At 37.2% G+C, this 15,624-nt stretch overlaps 1 protein-coding gene across 1 annotated transcript; it reads left to right on the forward strand.

Moving 5' to 3' along the window:
* Window positions 1-11,055: 11,055 nt before the first annotated feature.
* LOC107639708 (serine/threonine-protein kinase AtPK2/AtPK19) lies at window positions 11,056-15,307 on the forward strand. Its single transcript, XM_016343276.3, has 7 exons — window positions 11,056-11,195; window positions 11,881-12,851; window positions 13,239-13,321; window positions 13,412-13,532; window positions 13,617-13,790; window positions 13,983-14,090; window positions 14,723-15,307. Exons 2-7 carry the CDS (start codon window positions 12,165-12,167, stop codon window positions 15,020-15,022), a joined length of 1,473 nt encoding a protein of 490 aa, XP_016198762.1. The 5' UTR covers window positions 11,056-11,195; window positions 11,881-12,164; the 3' UTR covers window positions 15,023-15,307.
* Window positions 15,308-15,624: the final 317 nt, after the last annotated feature.

Genomic DNA, 15,624 nt, shown 5'->3' on the forward strand with positions numbered 1-15,624 from the left:
CCTATGGTCATCTAGCCTAAGTTTTCACAGAACCTTACATATTAAATGCAAGAAACCTAAACCATACCTTGGCGGATTCCCACGCAACGATCAAGGCAGTTTAATTAAAACAAGCACAACCCCTCAAAATCCATTAAACACTAGGCTCAGCTTTCTCCAAGTTCTAATATTCACAATTTCAAGCTCCAATTATTTATTCACAACCTAATACATATTTATAACACATATATATCCAATTTAATACTCAAAGCTCAAGTTCAGTAAAATTAAAATGGAATTATGGTATCCTCATCTTACCCAAGCTTCACATAAGCAAGAGTAAACATTTTCCTCAAGTTAATTGGATCCTAAAACATCGGAAATAAAACAAATTCAACATCTCTTCCAATTATTTGAAAATTGGGGAAAAAGAATGGCTGGAAGTGATTAATAGCTTACCAAAAAAATTGTTCTGGTAGAAACGTAGAGCTCGACGCGATGGACGCGTGGCCGCAAACGGTGCAGCGATCGGAGCTCGGACGGAGGAGCTACGGCGAATTGAAATTTGCCGCAAGGGTTTCGGCGTTTCTCTTCTCCCTGTACGCAGCCTTCAGCGTTTTGCTAAAAATGAAGAAGAAGAGGATGTGGGTTCATTTTAAAAGGCTGGCCCGGTTGAGCCCACGGCTCGGTTTGGGTCTGGTTTAACCGGTTCGGCCCGTTCGGTCCAATTTTGGACCGTTTTTTTCGAAATTGGTGTCAAAAATCCCGTTTCGATGAGCTCTATCTTAATTTGATATAATATTCACATTTCTAATCTTCCTTATTAAAAACTAATTTATTGACTAATTATCTACTAATTTATCGGAGTTTACATCCTACCCACCTAACAAAGAATTTTGCCCTCAAAATTCAAATTCAGTTACCTGAAGAGAGATGTGGGTAGTCCTTCCGCATATCTGATTTGAGTTCCCAAGTGTGTTCCTCGATACCAGCTCGACTCAAAGCTACTTTTACCAATGATACTTTCTTCCCACGCAATCGTTTAACACTAGTGTCATCAATTCTCACCGGAGTTATTGGAAGTGTTAGATCTTCTCTTACTTGAATTGGTTCTGGTTCTAGAACATGACTTGCGTCAGGAGTATACTTCCAAAGTTGTGACACATGAAACACGTCGTGCAATTTTGAAAGATACGGCGGTAAGGAAATTCTATAAGCCACTGGTCCAATTCTTTTTAGGATCTCAAACGGTTCAATATAACGAGGGTTCAGTTTCTTAGTCTTAATAGCTCTTCCCACTCTAGTGGTTGGTGTAACTTTCAGAAAGACATGCTCCCCTTCTTCAAATCCCAAAGGCTTTTGCCTTTGGTCAGCATAGCTCTTTTGACGGCTTTGAGCTATAAGCATTCGACTACGAATCTTCTTTATCTGTTCAGTAGTTTCAGCTTTCATCTCAGGCCCTGACAAACTTCTTTCTCCAATTTCATATCAACATAGCGGAGATTGACATTTTCTGCTATACAAAGCCTCATACAGAGCCATTCCGATGCTCGTATGATAGCTATTGTTATAAGCAAATTCCACTAATGACATATACCGATCCCAGCTCGCCGGCTAGTCCAAAACACTAGCCTTTAGCATATCCTCCAAGGTCTGAATAGTTCTCTCTGATTGACCATTTGTCTGAAGGTGATACGCAATACCCAAACTTAACTGAGTCCCAAATGCACGCTAAAAGGTTTCCCAGAATCTTGATGTAAAACAAGGATCTCTGTCAGATATAATGGTAGAAGGCACGCCGTACAATTTAACAATCTCTTTAATATACATTCAGGCCAATTCCTCTATTGTGCAACTTATTCGAATGGGAAGGAAGTAAGCTGATTTTGTCAGTCGGTCCACAACCACCTAAATTGCGTTACAACCAGTCCGAGTCCTAGGCAAACTTGTCACAAAATCTATTGCAACACTCTCCCATTTCCATTGTGGAATCTCCAAAGGCTAAAGGGTTCCTGATGGTCTTTGATGCTCAATGTTAACCTTCCGACACGTCAAATATTTAGATACATGCAACATCACATCATTCTTCATTCCTGGCCATCAGAACATCACTTTCAGGTCTTGGTACATTTTGGTACTTCCTGGATGAATTGAAAACCCGCTCTTATGAGCTTCTGCCAAAATACTCTGTCGTAGGTCTCCGATATCTGGCACAATAGTCCGATTCTTGAACCTCCACAAATCATCCTTACTTTCTGACACTCTCCATTGCTTTTCCTGTTCAATTACTGGCAATATCTTACATAACGCTTCACCATCTTGATGAGCCTTCAAAAATTCTGATTTAAAATCACTTGAAATATGCAATTGACTCAAACACAGAATTTTAGATTCTTCTCTAACTCCCAAATTCAAATCTTGAAATACTTTTAGTAACTCTTCTTCTCGCAACATCATCCAAGCTGCATATAAAGACTTTCGACTCAAGGTGTCCGCCACAACGTTCGCGTTTCCTGGATGGTAATTTGATTCAAAATCATAATCCTTCAGAAGCTACATTCATCTCCTCTGACGCATATTCAACTCTTTTTGTTCTAGGAGATACTTCAAACTCTTATAGTCTGAAAAGACATGAAACTTAACGCCATAGAGATAATGTCTCTAGATTTTCAGAGAAAACACAACAGCAGCAAGTTCTAAGTCGTGAGTCGGGTAGTTCATCTCATGCGACCTTAATTACTGTGAAACATATGCCACAACATTTCGGTGCTGCATTAGAATGCACCCCAAACCCTTTAATAATGCATCACAGTACACCTCAAACGGTTCACTCAATTCAGGCAATGCCAACACGGGTGCAGTAGTCAATCTGTGCTTTACTGCTCAAAAACTCTCTTCACACTCTAGGTCCAGATAAAAAGCGTATCCTTCCTAGTCAACTTAGTTAAAGGTAAGGCGAGCTATGAAAGTCCCTTAATGAATCTCCAATACTATCCCGCCAAACTTAGGAAACTCCTAATTTCTATTACTAAAGTTAGTTACTCCCATTTCATCACTGCTTCTACCTTAGCAGGATCCATGGCTATTCCCTGCTTACTCACCACGTGACCAAAAAACTTTACCTCACTCTTCCAAAACTCGCATTTAAACAACTTAGCGTACAACTTCCTGTCTCTCAGAATTTGCGGCACAGTTCGCAAGTGATTAGCATGCTCCTCTCCAGTCTTAGAGTAAACAAGAATATCATCAATGAAGACAATAACAAACTTGTTTAGGTACGGCCGGAAAATTCTGTTCATATAATCCATGAATACTGCTGGAGCATTAGTTAATCCGAAAGACATCACTGTATATTCGTAATGATCATAACGCGTCCTGAAAGCAGTTTTCGGAATATCTTCATCCCTAACCCTTATCTATTTTAAATCTATCTATTTTAAACCTAACGCCACTCCAAACCGATTCACCATTCTAAGTTAACTAAACATTACTCCGTCTTAACAACTAACAGCCTTCGACCAGTCGTTGAGTTAGTCTTTACAATTATCAACGCACGTCATATATTACGAATGAATATCACATATTAATGATATGCAAGGAAGTTCGAAATTCAACTGCTAGTTTATGGTTACCTCGGGTCTGAAAATCAAATTCAGCTACATCCCGACCTTTCCTGTGTCAACAGTCTCAAGTCATGTGCCCCGGCTTCCCGCACTTGTAACATTGCCCACTTCATAAAGTAATTTTCTGCGAATTGACTCTTCTTAACCAATTCAGTGAAATTCGTTAACCTTTGCGGATACACGTAGTTAAAGTTGTCTCTCCTAAGTCCTTTCTCATACTGAGCACACTTCTACTCCTCATAGTCGACTGGATTTCCTTGACAAACTCTTGAGAGGCGGCACAGGTTGTCGAATTCACGGGTATAGTCAGCAATAGACATATTCTTTTGCTTCAACTGCATTAACTCCAACTCCTTTGCAGTGAGAAGTGCATGCAAGAAATATTTCCCATAAAATTCCGTCTTGAATCTATTCCAAGGGATATCTGTTAACTCTATCTGTAAGGTATGATATAATTCCTGCCACCATTTCTGGGCATCTCCCTCCAACATGTACGTCACTATTTTCACTGACTGTACTTCAGGAACGTGCTGAGTGTACAAAAATCTTTCCACGTCTCGAAACCACCGATCAGCCTCCAACGCATTGGCATTTCCATTAAAATAAGGTGGACCACTCTTGAGGAAATCAGTAAAGGTCATGGACCTGTAGTATTGACCTGCATTGCTTGTACCAACACCCGAGCTTCCATCTCGAGGTCCTTGTATCGGTTCGGTCCTAAGATTTTCCCTCTGGGCACCTCGCTCGGATCCGCGAGACGACATTTGGTCCCTATTTACACCAAACAATTGATATTAAGGTGATCAGTCTCAGTATCTCAAGTTTAATGCTTTAAAGTCCCAAATGCATGCTCACGAATATGTATGCTACAGATACCAGTCTGATATCCTAAGTATCACATAATCACACACAGAGTATGCTCAGAAGCATAATCAGTTCGTCTCTCAGGCTCTACAGGAACGAACTGCTCTGATATCATAATGTAACACCCTACCACCCATAGCTTTACACCTAGGATGTAAAACAGAGGTGGCGAGGTATTACGACCTCTAAAATTAAAATTCATACATATAATAGCAGAAAGAATATAATAGAATAGGAGCCTTAAAAAATGAGTAAAACAAAATCGCAAAATGAAAAGCGCCACGCTCCAGAAACTGAACAACTTGCATGTGAAGAAAACTATAACTATCAAACGTAAGATAATAAAAGTAGGAATAGAAAACCAAAGGTACAAAATAACAAGCTCCTAACTCAGCCTGCAAAGTCAAGGCTGGCCGGAGAATATTTACATATCCAAAACCCAAATGTACATAAACAAAATCCTGCCTCTCCATAAACCTCTAAGAGGATAAAAAAGAATAAGTTATACGGAGAGAAAGCTAAGTACAGACATATACATCACTGTGCAACAAAATAACCCAATAACCACTTCACTTCAGGAGCTCAGACGTCTAACAAGACACCTTTCGACCTGCATCTGAAAAACAACAACATAGTATGGAATGAGAACCAGAGGTTCTCAGTATGGTAAAGGTGTCATACACATAATAGATAAGGTCCTGGGAATGCCAGAGGCAATCCTAGAATATCGACACTCGGATTATAGAGCTTAAAGTATTAAACAGAAGCTATAGAAGGTGGTTTTTTAAGAGTATCTAAACCTAACTTAACTTAATTTTAAATCTAAGTCCCGTACTACCATTCCTCCATACCTCCATCTTCGTCAGCATTTCATAGACAAATAAACGGATAAAGACAAGCACAAGAAGGTTACAAATACTGCGAGTAACAAGTACACATTTAGCATGGCAAGTACACTTAGGCATACCCAGTTAATGCACAACAAGTATTCAAGTAGAATTCATATGATGCATGCCTGTCTTATGGCTGATGAGGCTCATCTGTCGGTTATCCAGCTAACCCGACAAGTCCAAAAACCTTAGACTATCCCCTAACGTGCATCCCCAAGAGTCTATGCATAGCTTTTTATCAAATAATCAATATTGCTCAATGGGGGTTACATTCCCAGGAATTTATAGTGCCCGGTCACACTTACATCGTAGGGTCAACAGAGTATCGAGCTTTTAACCTGGTACACATGGTGGCAGGCTACAGTACTTTATCCAAGGAATCTCGTATCTCAAATCATTTAATCATTCGAGCCAAGTATCAAACATAATCATTCATTTGAATATCCAACCAAGTATCATATATGATTATCCATAACATTTCATAATCAAATCATCACTTTTCAACTTTACTTCATCTCCAAGTTATATCCATTTCCTAACTTCGTCTAAATATCAGGTTTAATACTATTATTAATGACTAAAGGAATGAAAATAGGGGTTTAGAGACTTGAAATACGGTTTAAAATATTGAAAATTATGTTTGCTGAAATAGGGGCCACGCGTGTGCATGGGAGTGTAAAGCTGCAGCTTGCGCGCGTGTCCCTTTGTCTTGCATACACGTGGGTGAAAACTCCATGTCACGCGTATGCGTGCGCATGGCATCAGTCGCGTACGCATCGCCAAAATCTCATGCCACGCGTACGCGTGGATGTACGTTCTCTTAAAAAAACCAGATTTCTGTAGCAAAGCTGCAGAACCACAAAACTTCCTACATAGTTACATTCAAATTACATATTCCACTTCAAAATTTATGACGGGCATAACTCAATTGTTTTAAATCGTTTTTCTTCCATTCTTGAAACGGCACGAACTTCATGAACCCAACTTTCATTTAAAATAAGTTGAAATCAATTTGGGGTTCCAGAAGCCAAGTTATAGCCCGCCAAAATTTAGTCTGAAACCAAAGTTCAACAAATCTCAAAACCTCATTTTCAACTCAAAAATTCCATTCTATACACTTCCAAACCTACCAAATCAATATTACATACCCTTCTTCATTATCAAGCAATCACCATAAAAAATCATAATCCAATTCATCAACAAATTCACCAAATTACCACTAATTAATCAAGCATTTTCAACTACAAACTTACATCCTCAAATCCATAATTCTCAAGCTATTTAATTCTCACAAACACCAAACCAAATCAATTAATTAACAAATGGCTAAGCAATAATTACATACACATTCGTTCCAGACTATCCTATGGTCATCTAGCCTAAGTTTTCACAGAACCTTACATATTAAATGCAAGAAACCTAAACCATACCTTGGCCGATTCCCACGCAACGATCAAGGCAGTTTAATTAAAACAAGCACAACCCCTCAAAATCCATTAAACACTAGGCTCAGCTTCCTCCAAGTTCTAATATTCACAATTTCAAGCTCCAATTATTTATTCACAACCTAATACATATTTATAACATATATATATCCAATTTAATACTCAAAGCTCAAGTTCAGTAAAATTAAAATGGAATTATGGTATCGTCACCTTACCCAAGCTTCACATAAGCAAGAGTAAACATTTTCGTCAAGTTAATTAGATCCTAAAACATCATAAATCAAAGAAATTCAACATCTCTTCCAATTATTTGAAAATTGGGGGAAAAATGGCTGGAAGTGATTAATGGTTTACCAAAGAAATTGTTCCGGTAGAAACGTAGAGCTCAACGCGGTGGACGCGTGGCCGCAAACGGTGCGGCGATCGGAGCTCGAACGGAGGAGCTACATCGAATTGAAATTTGCCGCAAGGGTTTCGGCGTTTCTCTTCTCCCTATACGCAGCCTTCAGCGTTTTGCTAAAAATGAAGAAGAAGAGGACGTGGGTTCATTTTAAAAGGCCGGCCCGGTTGAGCCCACGGCCCGGTTTAACCGGTTTGGCCCGTTCGGTCCAATCTTGGACCGTTTTTTCGAAATTAGTGTCAAAATTCTCGTTTTCATGAGCTCTATCTTAATTTGATATAATATTCACATTTCTAATCTTCCTTATTAAAAATTAATTTATTGACTAATTATCTACTAATTTATCGGGGTTTACACATTCTGTTAGGGTTCGTTGCTGTTCGTGACTTGTACAGAATGACATATTCGCCACATAAGCACTTTGGCGCAACCCCATCACGCTCGTATCCTCCTGGCACGACGAATGAAGATCTCCCACCAGGTCTTGTGCATGAAAAACCCTCTTCACTCATCATCGACAATCGCTCCATCAATGGCTATTGCTTCTTCGATCCATTTCCATGAAATAGGACTCAATCCAGCATACGACGTCATTTTGGCCATTAAGGACCAATTTGTCCTCCAACAATTTGTTCCCCATCCACTTCAGCAACCGTAACGGACACATCACTTTTCACCCCTCCACCGCAGCAATCTCCGTTACCGTTTCGAGCACCAATTCCACGAAATGACATAATTGTCACGGAATTTACATGGTGAGGGATCGAAATGTATTTTCCAATCTTAAAGGACGAAAATGTCTGCGTTTTAACAGATCAGGGACCTATTTGTCTTTTATTCTATAATTTATTAAAAATATTTGTAACTTTATTATTTAACTTACATTCAGATTTGTTAGGCTTGCTATGAGATTATTTTCTTGAACTCAGTCATAACTCATTTTGGGCTGTGATAGGAACGTTGTGATAAAATCTCAGGTGCATCTAGGATATATATTAAAAGCGTACCCGGGTGGTGAGCATTCGAGATATAGGAATAGAGTCCCTCTATCTACTGCACCCGAGATCCACATGTGTGCATCTATATAGGGTGCAGCCGAGATGTCTCTGTCATTTGGAAGGTTTGGAGAATTTTTTTTTTGCATATTTTTTAAATTCTCTCAAATTTCAGAAGCATATGACAAGCCAACAATACGTGCATTCCGAGAACATCAACTATTTAAATGTGATGTAGCGCGTAGTTAGAGCATTAGATTTCGAGATTAGTTTTTCTCTCATTTTTTTATTATGTAGGGATTATTAAATTATTTAGCTAGATTTAGTTACATTTTATGTAGTATAATGTTAAATAAATTTGTTTAAAAGACATTTTAGAATATTTTATTAGGATATTTCGATTTAATTAGTTAAAAGACATATTAGAATACTTTTAAAATATTGTTTACAAGACGGTTAAATTAAATTTTTTCATAGACCGATAAATTTATCCAATTATTATTATTTTATTTTTTTTTACCAAAGATAGGAGACTCGAACTCGCAACCTCTTAATTGAGTATGGGAAGACTATGCCATTTGAGCTATAACTCATTGGCTATCCAATTATATTTTATTGTACATTAAATAAGATCTGTTACTAAATTTATTTACGAGACTGTTAGATTAAATTATTTAGAAGACAACATTAGAATATGATTAATTATTTATTTACAATAGCATTAAATTAATTTTTTTTTTGTCAAAGACGGCTAAGTTAATTATTTTATCTGATTATATTTATAAATTGGGTAAAATATTAAATTGGTCCTTTACACTTAGACGTAATTCTGTTTTGGTTTTTAAAGTTTAAAGTGTTCTATTTGAATTCAAAAAAAATTATTTAGTTTTAATATAGGAGATTTTTAATTTTGATATGAACCCGTTGATGGAGTATAGCAGCGATATGGGGGTTATTGGTGTTTCACGGATTTGTGACGGCTGGGTAGCAGAAATCGGTGGCACCGAGTGGTAGGAAAGAAATTGTAGACACCGATTTCAGGACGCGGATGGTGCACAAATCGGTGGAACAAATTTGTGTTCCCTGTCCACGCGTCACGCATGCAAGCCTCCCTTGGTTGGCCCGTGACTCCCTTGGTACAAAAGACCAATGTCCCCCCCCCCCCCGATTCAGCAGTATTTCTTTCACTCTCGTCTCCCTCTCTTCAACACACACTCAACCCCACCACTTCTTCCTGCATCACCATTGTTGGACCACAACAAATCTTGGACAGAATTAAAAAAAAATGCCAAGAAGACCAAAAATTAAAGAAGTAAATCAACCAGAACTTCATATTGTTAATTATCTTGGAGATCCAAATTATGTAAGTTTTTATTTTTTAATAATAATAATAATAATAATAATAATAATAATAATAATAATAATAATAATAATAATGATAATATTAAATTTGATTAGCAATATATATTGTAATGGCACTAAATAGAGATTAATCATATATGTGTGTATGATTTTATTATTAGGTGGTTAGAAATAGAAATTAAAATAGGAATTAATCATGTATGTATGTATGTATGATATGGTAGGGTATGGTAAGCTCTACAGAATAATTAGAAGTAGATTGTAGTTATTATTAGCAGTAGTAATTGAGCTTAATAATTTATTATGATTAATAATAAAAATTTTCACATACAAATTGAACTCCTTCATATGTTTGTAACAAAATCTGCCCGTAACAATAAATCTTCAACACAACTCTATCATCCATATCAGTATACGTACTTGTCTATTCTCACACTCACTGAAATTTATTCTACAAGAATGACGGAGAAGAATGAGAGGAGAGGAAGAGCTGAGACTGAGACCGGCGATGAAGAAATGAGGCTTCTGTGATTTATTTTTCATTATATGTATGCAGTTACAGGCAAATCGGACCCACCGACCGCGTACCACACAAATCGCTCGGTCCGATTGGTGCACTCCCGGATTAAAAAAAAAAATTTTCACCCGAAATCGGTGGGTCCGATTTCTACACTCTCCACTTATAAAATAGGACTAGTACAAATCGGTGGGATCGATTTGTGTTCCTTCCTCTCTCCTTGAAATCGGACCCACCGATTTTTTGATGCAAACTGAATCTCTTTCGGACCGATTTGTGTTCTTTCCTCTCTCCTTGAAATCGGACCCACCGATTTCCCCCCTCCCCCTCAAATTTCTAAAAACAACGCCGTCATAACAGTGTAATTCCCCCTAATGATCATAACGGAGCATAACTCACACCACTAAATCATATAAAAAAATCAGCCTCAATATAATCTCATCGTGAAGTCAAAATTAAATAATTAACAGAATATCCTATATGACAGTAGTACAAAAATAAAATCGATTATTTTGAAAAACAAATATAAAATCTAAATGCACAAAATCAACTTTAAATACATTAATGTATTTATTTATTAATTTTTTATTATTTAAATAAAATATTTTTTATAGACCTCTCAAGAGAATGAAATATTTTTCTCGAACCCATTGCCATATCTACGTGGCCTTTTTCATGGTACAAAGAACGCATAAACGGGCATGCGGGTTGCTGGACATTATCATTATCATTATCATTATCATTAAATATGCTTGAAGATAAAAAAAGAAATTCCTCTAATCCAAATGAGCACCGCAAAATTAGCACAGGCAAGGGGAGAAACCATATTTCCGTAGCATATTCCCCATCCTCACATTCCAACAAGTACAAAAGAATAACCCATTACACAAAAAAAGGAAAGAAAACAAGTGGGACCCAATATACACTTGGTCAATCACTCAATTGGCACCAACAACCAATCACATGAAGCCACGTAGCACCTAATTAACATGTTTAAGCGGCGACGCGAGTGCTCTTCCACATGTTTAATTGAAATCAGAATCCATCTTTTCCTTTCCTCTATTTTTCTGTGAAAACAACGCCTTTTTTCCCCAATTCCCTTCCCCCGCAACCTTCCCAGGTAAGAAAACCAACTCAAATTTCTTATATCCGTTTCCAAAGTTTCGATTTTTTGTCTTCCTTTGCTTTCAAACCATCATCTTTTATTATTTTTCAAATCCCGTCTTGTAGGTTAGCTTGTAGCGTTTAATTAATTAATTAATTATTTAGTTCTGTTTGTTCTGGTGGGTTGGTTTGTTTGATGATGCTTTTGTTTATCTTTATATGAAGATGATAAATTGATGTTTGTAGCTTGTGAATTGTGTGCTTTTGTCCTTTGGGGTTTTGACCCTAGTTCTGGGTTTTTTGGGGACTTTTGGATCCGTGATTTGGTGTTTTGGGAATTTTGTCATGAGTTAGATCTTGATGTCCATTGAAGTATAGATTGTCGTTTTATCATATCTTTGATACCGATGTTCAATGCCGGATTACTTTCTTGGACTAGGAAGCATCCATGTTTGATAATTTTTTAATTATTCACCCTTTTTAGTAGTTGTTGGTATTTTATTTGTCTAAAATGATTCTATTTATTTAAGATTGGTGGTTGAGATCCATATGATTGGATTGTTATTTTTGTTGTCAGCTTAAGTTGTGCTTTGTTTATACTTTGTGGGATTACATTATGGTAACAAAGGAAGTTGCTTTTGTGTATGCCATGTCTCTCTGATTTTGATTCCTCCTTTTCTTTGTTGGATGAGTTTGAACAGATTGTGAATTGGATCTTCATGAGTTCAACAACCACTGGAGCATTCTTCGTTTCCTGTGACTCGGGAAACAACAGCAGCCTCCTCTTCTGCTGGATTTTGCTCTCCTTGCTGCCAAAATTCTTGGGAACACCATTTGCATACATCAATTTCCTCCTAATTCAGGCTGTTGACAGGAAAGAATCGGCAGTTGGGTTCTTGGGGAACTTTAGAGTGATTAATCTATAGTCTTTATTAGTTTGGCCATCAGCATATTTAGATCCCATTTTAATTAGTGGGACAAAGAAATGGTTTCCTCTCAGCTTTCTGGTTTGACTACGGCTGGCACATATAAGCCTTTACAGGCTCAGTTGCTCTTTCCTACAAGTCTTCCTGAAAACGTAATCACAGATCACATTGAACTAGATTTCTCAGATGTCTTTGGTCCGGTTACAGTTCCATCCTCAGTAGAAGTAAATAATATTGAATCTGCTGCTGCAGAGTATTTCGAAGAATCTAGTGAGCTGGTTTATAATGAGCCTGAAGTCATTTACACCCGTTCACATTCTTTGGTTGGCCCTTCTGCTTGTGTTAGCCAATCACTGAAGCTTGGAAAGCTCACCATACAAGAAACTGAAGATTCATTGGAACTAGAGGTCCTAGAGGAGGATGTGACTGGAGAGAAGGTCAAAGACGTCAAAGAATCTTCCTTTCACAATGTTATCACCGAGGAATCGTTGCAAGACGGCGGGAGTCTCATGAAGATTCACAGAGTTAGCCTTGATGATTTTGAGATTTTGAAGGTTGTGGGGCAGGGAGCATTTGCAAAAGTATATCAGGTGAAGAAAAAGGGAACTTCTGAAATATATGCTATGAAGGTTATGAGGAAGGACAAAATTCTGGAAAAGAACCATGCTGAGTACATGAAAGCTGAGAGGGATATTTTGACACAAATAGAGCATCCTTTTGTTGTACAACTCAGATACTCGTTTCAGGTACTGATTTTCAAATTGTGATAATGTTGTAGCTTCTTTTGTGCTATCGTGGTGATATATCACTAGTGACATAATTTATCAAAATGGTATGGTACTTTTCTTAGATTCTGTCTTCTTTTAGTGCCTTTTGTCATTGTGTATGTTACCCAAAAGGCCAAAATCTAAATGAAGATAGTGTTAGTTTGAGGCATTGATGTGCAATTCTAATCATAACTACGTCGGGAATCATGCTCTCTGCTCATAAATTGGTTGCAATTTTAATCATAACTACGTTGGGAATCATGCTCTCTGCTCATAAATTGGTTTCTTTTGTTAAATGGCTTGTATTATAAGACTGTCTCTAATAATATTCAGAAATTGAAAATGGATCTGTTCTATCTGTTTCAGACAAAATATAGATTGTATCTCGTGCTGGATTTCGTGAATGGGGGGCATCTTTTCTTTCAACTTTATCACCAGGGCTTGTTCAGGTAAGTTTGGTTGAGTGTTGGTTTTTTCTTCTGCTTCTTGCATTAGTTCACAGGATAACACTCGGGTTCTATTGTTCTTTGAATATCCAGAGAGGATCTAGCACGCATATATGCTGCCGAGATTGTGTCTGCAGTTTCACATCTCCATTCGAATGGAATAATGCACAGGGATCTAAAACCTGAAAATATCTTGCTGGATGCTGATGGCCATGTAATTTTTCCTTCTTCATGATTTTATTCAACCATGCTTTCTATGTGTAATAACTGTACTGAGATTTATTTGTTGGTCTACTAGGTTATGTTGACTGATTTTGGTTTAGCGAAGCAATTCGAGGATAGTACAAGATCAAATTCTATGTGTGGAACATTAGAGTACATGGCACCTGAAATTATTCTTGGCAAGGGCCATGATAAGGCTGCTGATTGGTGGAGTGTAGGCATCCTTCTGTTTGAGATGCTTACTGGAAAGGTTTGCATCTTGTTTCTTGTAAATTTATGTCTTTGCTGTTCATTTGGATCTACATACTGTTATTCAATGATACAAAATTACTATGTGTAAGCGTGATTATATAAGTAATAAATAGTTTTAATCTAAATGGTCATAACTGCCAATTTTTTTGTAGTTGCTAAGTTTTTGTTTTTTGTCATTTCTCCTCTGCAGCCACCGTTTTGTGGTGGGAACCGTGAGAAAATTCAGCAGAAGATAATTAAAGACAAGATTAAGCTGCCAGCATTTTTGTCTAGTGAGGCGCATTCTCTGTTGAAAGGGGTAATTTACCATATTTACTTACCGTAGTATTTAATACATATATTCATATTTGTGTAAAATAGTGTCCCAGTGTGAAAAGATGATGAATAAAGCAGGTACTTCTGATGGTTTGACCTGTTCCAATGTTCTCCTGGTGCAGCAGCAGTGCAGCTGTGCCGAGACCTCTGGTTCTGGTTCAATATCTCATGATTACACCATCACAATCTGTTCACTGATTTATCCACTGTCCATGTTTGTTTCTAATTTGGAATTGTAGATGCATGTTAGAAAAACTGTTCCTTCTGTTCCACTCTTTGTTTCATTTTCATGGTAATAATTGTTTTTGTTTTTGATACATAATACTAATTCGTTAATTGAATTATAAGTTGATTGGCATTTGTTTTCAAAAAATTTAGATAGTAATTCTCGCAATGCTGTAAGTAAATCAGTTTACATTGTTGGTTATTTTGTAATTTCATTTTAAGCTTGTACTGAAATTAGTATTTCAGATGATATTTGCATCCATTTTTATCTGCATAGGACCTTTGATTCGTTTCCTTCTCCCCTTTCTTGTTGAGCTTTCTGCTTTCTTACTGTTGTATTCAAACCTTTGTTCTTCACTTTGAGATAAAGATAATTTGTGTCTGTTACAGCTTCTACAGAAGGAGGCGGGAAAGCGCTTAGGTTGTGGACCTAAGGGGATAGTGGAGATTAAAGGCCACAAGTGGTTTAAACAAATCAACTGGACGAAGTTGGAAGCAAGAGAAATCCAGCCAAATTTTAGGCCGGATGTAGCCGGGAAGCATTGCGTTGCGAACTTTGAGAAGCGATGGACTGATATGCCTGTGGTCGATTCACCAGCTGCCAGCCCGAATGGTGCTAACCCCTTCAAAGACTTCTCTTATGTGAGGCCTGCAGCCTCCTTCCTTCAAAGGAATAGCCCTGCTTGTTAAAATTGCTGTACCTTGCAATTGGTCTTGTCTCTTAAATCCACACCTTTTTTTTTCCTTTGGTATTTTTAGTATTTTTTTGTTTGGTTGGGTTAGGGGTTTGCATGAACGAAGGTGTTACACTGGCACATAAATTGCCAACAAGATACTTTTTCTTAGGTTTCTATTTTGGCTTTTAGGAGTTGTGTGAACTTTCTAGGTTATGTTATTTGTGTGAATTGTGGCTTATTTGTGTTGAGTTGACTTATAATTTGTGTTATGCAGAAAATAAAATTGTTTAATTTTGTATCCTTTGTTTTATTCAACAACAACGAAGTCTTATTTCATTAAGCGGATTCAGATATATGGTTGTCAAACTCGCGAGTCTAAGTAAATTCGTGGAGTTAACCTAGACTCGACTCGCGAGTTAATTTGTAGACTCGTACGAGTTCACCTGTTATGAAGTTTATATATATATATATATATATATACTCAATTCTAACCCTTCAAAATTAATAATATCAATCTTAAAGCACATAATAAATAAAATAGTAGCATACATCATAACAAATATTTTAAAATACACATTCAAATCCTTTATAATTATTCTTATACAAATACAACAT

Source organism: Arachis ipaensis, chromosome B4, assembly GCF_059453495.1.
Source record: "Arachis ipaensis isolate K30076 ecotype BB chromosome B4, ASM5945349v1, whole genome shotgun sequence".
Taxonomy (NCBI): Eukaryota; Viridiplantae; Streptophyta; class Magnoliopsida; order Fabales; family Fabaceae; genus Arachis; species Arachis ipaensis.

Bases quoted from the DNA above. Each gene is read 5' to 3' on its own strand.
- LOC107639708 (XM_016343276.3), top strand. From the start codon at position 12,165: ATGGTTTCCTCTCAGCTTTCTGGTTTGACTACGGCTGGCACATATAAG. The intron at 13,533-13,616 runs GTAATTTTTCCT...TTGGTCTACTAG, and splicing joins TGCTGGATGCTGATGGCCAT to GTTATGTTGACTGATTTTGG. The intron at 13,791-13,982 runs GTTTGCATCTTG...TCTCCTCTGCAG, and splicing joins TTGAGATGCTTACTGGAAAG to CCACCGTTTTGTGGTGGGAA.